Source organism: Otolemur garnettii, unplaced genomic scaffold (genome assembly GCF_000181295.1).
Source record: "Otolemur garnettii isolate 467f Iridium unplaced genomic scaffold, OtoGar3 scaffold00037, whole genome shotgun sequence".
NCBI lineage: Eukaryota > Metazoa > Chordata > Mammalia > Primates > Galagidae > Otolemur > Otolemur garnettii.
The window spans coordinates 92,370-97,977 of NW_003852432.1; the positions used below are offsets into that span (position 1 = coordinate 92,370).

The window sequence follows — 5,608 nt, forward strand, 5'->3', positions numbered from 1 at the left end:
AGGGTGGCAGGTTCAAACTTGGCCCATACTAGCTAACCAACAATGATAACTGCAACAGAAAATAGCAGGGCATGGCTTGGCACCTATAGCTCAGTGGCTAGGGTGCCAGCCACATACACTGGAGCTGGCAGGTTCGAATCTAGCCTGGCCTGCCAAACAACAATGACAACTACAACCAAAAAATAGCCAGACATTGTGGTGGGAGCCTGTAGTCCCCAGCTACTCGGGAGGCTGAGGCGAGAGAATCACTTAAGCCCAAGAGCTTGAGGTTGCTGTGAGCTATAATGCCAAAAAAAAAATTCAAAAAAAAATTATTTAATGTCAATATAGAACTGCCTCATTTTTTTTGAGACAGAGTCTCACTTTGTCACCCTGGGTAGATAGGTGCTGTGGTGTCATAGCTCACAGCAACCTCAAACTCTTGGGCTCAAGCAATCCTCTTGCCTTAGCCTCCCTAGTATCTGGGACTACAGGTACCTGCCACAGTGCCTGGCTATTTTTAGAGATGGGGGTTTCACACTTGCTCAGTCTAGTCTCCAATTCCTGAGCTAAGGCAATCTGCCCGCCTCGGCCTTCCAGTGTGTTAGGATTACAAGTGTGAGCCACCATGCCTGGCCAATTTTTTATTATTATAAACAATGCTACAGCGAATAATCTTGGACTTGCATCATTTGAGATGTGGGACTATAATTCAAACAACAGTGCTAACCTTCCCGAGGGAGGGTCCATACTCAGCTCCCTGAAACGAAATGGAGTGGTGAGTAATCATATAGCAGAAGTGCCCAGAATTAGGAGGTGCTAGGTCTTATGTAGTATTCAGTGTCTATCTACAGAGCTCAAAAGGCAGGCAGTCCACAGATCCTAATGATTTGTTAAAATTCTGTCAGCTGAGGGGTCCACCTCAATGATCTGAAGCCCCACTCACCATGGTCCTGGAATGTTTCCATTTCGTCAGTTTATTGAGCAACCTTAGGAGGTTGATGCAGGAAAAGAGGTTCCTCCAACAGAACTGGTTGTTGTCTCCAGCTTCCTATAATAGGAACACCCATCAGTATCTCAACACGCACAAGGCTTTATTCCCACAGAAGTTGGAAGTCACTGTTCATCAGTTTACGTGAGGTCTGCCAGTTTGAAGTACTACCTCCTCACCCCTGCTCTTCACAGCGAGGTCTCAAAACTCATGATGGCAGCTCGGTGCCTGTAGCTTAGCAGCTAGGGTGCCAGCCACATACACTGGAGCTGGTGGGTTCAAACCCAGCCCGGGTCACGTTGTGTCAGGTGCTTGTAGTCCCAGCTACTTGGTAGGCTGACGCAAGAGAATTGCTTAAACCCAAAAGTTTGAGGTTGCTGTGAGCTGTGATATCTACTGAGGGCGACATAGTGAGATTCAAAACAACAACAAACAAACAGGGTGGCGCCTGTGGCTCAAGGAGTAGGGCGCCAGCCCCATATACTGGAGGAGGTGGGTTCAAACCCAGCCCGGCCAAAAACTACAAAAACAAACAAACAAACACACATGATGGCCTTCATATGAAAACCTCACCTGCCAATCCTGGAAGACTATTTTTACCTAGATCAAGGGTTAGAAGAATGATACAGGTCTTGATTTGTAAGCTTTTGTAGGTAGCTTATAATAATTTAGGATCAGAAAAAGATGATAAGAGTTTTATCCACATTTACAGGTAATTTGCACTTATATAAGCTTTGTTTGCAATTGTTAGAAATTAGGTCTCATTCTGGTAGATTCTAAATTACACTGCATGGATCTGATATTTATTATAGTTAAATTTTTTAATCAACCCCCATCATACTTTATCAAATGTTACTACAGTCAGATGCTTAATTCTACAGCATGGAAGGAAAAATGGCAGATGGTTTATTCTAACCAGGTGTTTTTTGGTATGTTTCTTGATAGCTTATAAGCACCTAACCAGAGATAACAGATGGATGTCAGATTAGAAACAGGTATCTGCTCACAGAAGCATTTTTCAGGGATAAAAATAAAAGTCTTTATGTGATTCTGAGGTCTACAAGTACACACTGGTATCAGAAGTTATATAAATCAATGAGTATGCATGACAGCCAAACCAACATCTTGGAAATTCCTCATGTCTACAATGTGAAAGGAGAATGGACAAGTGGGAGACATGTAGCAGTGAGCTGCTGTCAGGAGAATGAAAAATTACCACCACCACCCCAAATTAATTTGAAGCAAGCAAGGCATACATTTAATGTGGAATGAACATCCAGGATTTTTGAGGGTATTTGCTATAAAACCAAGGGTCAAAAAATTTCAGGGAAACTTTTTGGAAATATTATTTAGAAATAGTATATATACTACTTCCTAGGGTAAATGTTCAATACTGTGCTTAGAACTAGTCCCAGCAATAGTCTGCCTGCTTCTGAGGGAAACTTCCAGGAAAGTTTCCACCCTAGTGATCAGCTAGTCTGGTCTGCCCAAAACAGATCAAGTTCTATAGATGCTGCATCTCATATGGTTAACAGAAAGATAGAGTTTAGAATTTTTAAGCAGCAGGGCAAACATAAAACATGGATAGGTAAGTATATTTCATCTAGGAGCTTCCTTCATCCTGATTTCCAATATGGTAGAGGCATAAAAAACCTTGCATTCCCTAACACTTCAAAGAATAATATGAAAGTGGAGGCATGCACTTGCAGAAATATTAGAGTGGGTACCAGGGCTGCTGGATTATGCCTTGATTGTATGATCTTAGGCAAATCATTTCCCCTCTGCATGCTGTAGATGGTTGAATGAGTTAATCTTATTATTATTATTTTTTTGAGACAGAGTCTCGCTTTGTCATCCTCAGTAGAGTGCCATGGTGTCATAGCTCACAGCAACTTCAAACTCTTGGACTTAAGCGATCCTCTTGCCTCAGGCTGGACTACAGGCACTGACCACAACGCCCAGCTACTTTTAGAGACAAGGTCTCACTTTGGCTCACGCTGGTCTTGAACTTGAGAGCTCAGGCAATCCACCCACCTCAGCCTCCCAGAGTGCTAGGATTACAGGCACGCCACTGCACCAGGCCCTGAATGAGTTAATCTTCAAAATTGTTTCAGCTCTGACCACTCTTTAACTCTGATTTACTTGAACTTTCTCCAGTTGAAAAGAATTGCTTCATTCTTTTCAATGGAGGCATAATCTTCTATGGTAAGGATGTACCATCATTTGTCTAACCAGTCGGACCTGTAATAATGGGCATTTAGTTTGTTTCAAATCTTTCATTTTTACAAACCATGCTGCAATGAATAATCCTGGACTTGCATCATTTGGGATGTATGGTTGTAATCCAAATAACACTGCTAACTTCCCTGCCAGAGGTACCCCGAGGGAGGGTCCTTATTTATTTGATACTTCTCTGAAAGATAATGGACTAGTGAGTTAGCAAGTGAAATGAGTTTTAAAAGAGAAGTTGTTTTTTTTTTAGATCATGAATACATTTATGCATTTGTGGGGTACGATGTATTGATTTTTTTATACAATCTGACATGCTTACATCAAACCAATCAACATAGCTTTCGCCTCATTTACTTGATGATTGTGTTAAGACATCTATGTTCTACACTTGACAGATTTGACTTGTACCCTTGCAATATGCTTCATAGGTGTGGTCTGCCATTTACCTCTCTCTATCAAACCTCCTCCCTGCCCTTCCTTCCCACCTCCCTCCCTGGAACATATTCTCCTGAGTAAAGTATCTCAAGAATGGAGGAAAAAGTATCCAATGTACTCAGTACTTCTGTGAAACCAACTTATATTTACTCACACTTTCTTACAGAACACAACTATAGCCCAGGATGAAGGAGAGAAATGGAGTAAAAGAGAAGTTTTGAGCAAGGGTAAGCTGATTGTGGCTGCCTTTTCCTCACAGCTCTCCCTCCCTGCAGACAGTCTCAGCTGCCTGTGGCCTGGCGCTCCTTCCCTTCTGATTAGGCTTTCCCAGACAACTGGGCCCACTTCTGTCAGTAGATGCTGCCCGGGGCGGGCTCTGATGGCATACACGCTGGTCAGTGACTCTCTCAGGACAGCCCAGACACACTTGTTCTGTCTCCTTTGCTTGCACAGCAGCTCCACCTGCAGCGCTGCTCCGGCTTCTGCCCTGTTCCAACTCAGCAGATAATTGTTTTCCCAGCAGGCCTGCAGCTCCACAGGTACCTGTTCAGATTTGCCAGACTCAAGGGTTTTTTCTCCATGTTTGTCTTGATTTAAGGCAGGTCATCTCTTTTTTGAGGGGAGGGGAAGACTCAGCATGTTAAGCAGGACATAACCCTCTGTGAGGAGACGTTTGGGAGAGCAGCACAGTCTCACTCTTGTTCCTGGTACTTCATATTAGCTAAAGCAAGACCTGCACTTGCTTTCAATTAGCTAAAGTTATAAAAGAAAACATCTGTCCATGTTCCACTCTCACCAATAAATACTTGTTTGCAGTACATTGTGGGTCTACAGTCTCACCTCAGGGGCCACATCCCACTGTGTCTTTGGAGAAGCTCTTTCTCCAAAACACGATGAGGGTTCTGTTCTCAAAGATCACCGCAGTTCAGCTGAGTAAACCAAGCCAAATTAAACTCCAGGCTATGCCAGTTACACAGACAATTAACTCATACGGCTAAAGGAAGAATGGAGTGCTTCTTCCTTTTGGACTGAGGAAAGCAGACTGAGTTAGAATTTAGCACTAAAAGGGACTCAGTCCAGTTTTGTCATCCACAGAAACAAACACTGAGGCACAGAGAGGGAAGGGGCTTGCCCAAAACCACATAAGTGCCCAATCGAATTGAATTTGAAGACTCTGTCTTTGTTTACCATTCACTTTCTAGTTGAAATTCTAGAGTCCTAGATGGTGATTTCTGAGAGAAAATTTGGTTTGATCCCCTGCTTTCTGAGCTTCTTGAAGACCTAACGGTAGAAAAACCCTTTTTTATGTCCTACTATAATTCCTACTTCAAACCAGAAGGAGACAAGTTTCCAGAACAAATAACAATAACACCGCCCCCCCCCAATAGTGAGGTTTCTAGCTTGAAAGAAGAGCATCTGAGTTTGTCAGCGATATGATCAGTCTGAGCCCTTAAAAAGGGCTGCTAAGTGTGAGATCGATACTATATCTCAAGCCTCCTGAACAGCTTACTGGAGTCCCTAAGCAACAAACTAGCTCTGCACTGAGAAATCAAAATTATTAATATTAACTTGGTTGTTTTATAATGAATCTAAACATTTTATAGCCCAAGGAAAGCTGAATGCTCATTTAATGACCCAACCTCTCTTCCTTTTATGGATGAAACTCCTATAACCTCCAAGAAATCTGCTCAAGACCCCTTATACAGGCAATCCCCAGGTTATGAACAAGATAGGCTCTGTAGATTTGTTCTTAAGTTGAATTTGTATGTCAGTTGGAACAGGTACATTTACGTGTTGACTGTAATAGCTTCCGTTTATAAGGCTATTACAACTACTGTGAGTTGTATGTAAGCCAGCTGTTTGTAACCTGGGGACTGCCTGCAGTTACAAGTGGTAGAGCCACGTTTGTCTGTCTTTTCTATACTACCAACTATTCTATTTGTTTGCTTTGTGCTTCAGGTTTTCCATGCT

General features: G+C 42.6%; 1 protein-coding gene across 1 annotated transcript in view; it reads right to left on the reverse strand.

The window, feature by feature from the left end:
- The window catches only part of STRIP2 (striatin interacting protein 2), a 48,617-nt gene that overhangs the window by 3,795 nt on the left and 39,214 nt on the right, over positions 1-5,608 (reverse strand). Inside the window, exon 19 of the mRNA XM_003789740.3 lies at positions 926-1,030. Within this exon, the coding sequence (XP_003789788.1) occupies positions 926-1,030 (105 nt within the window). The remainder of the gene's footprint in view (positions 1-925; positions 1,031-5,608) is intronic.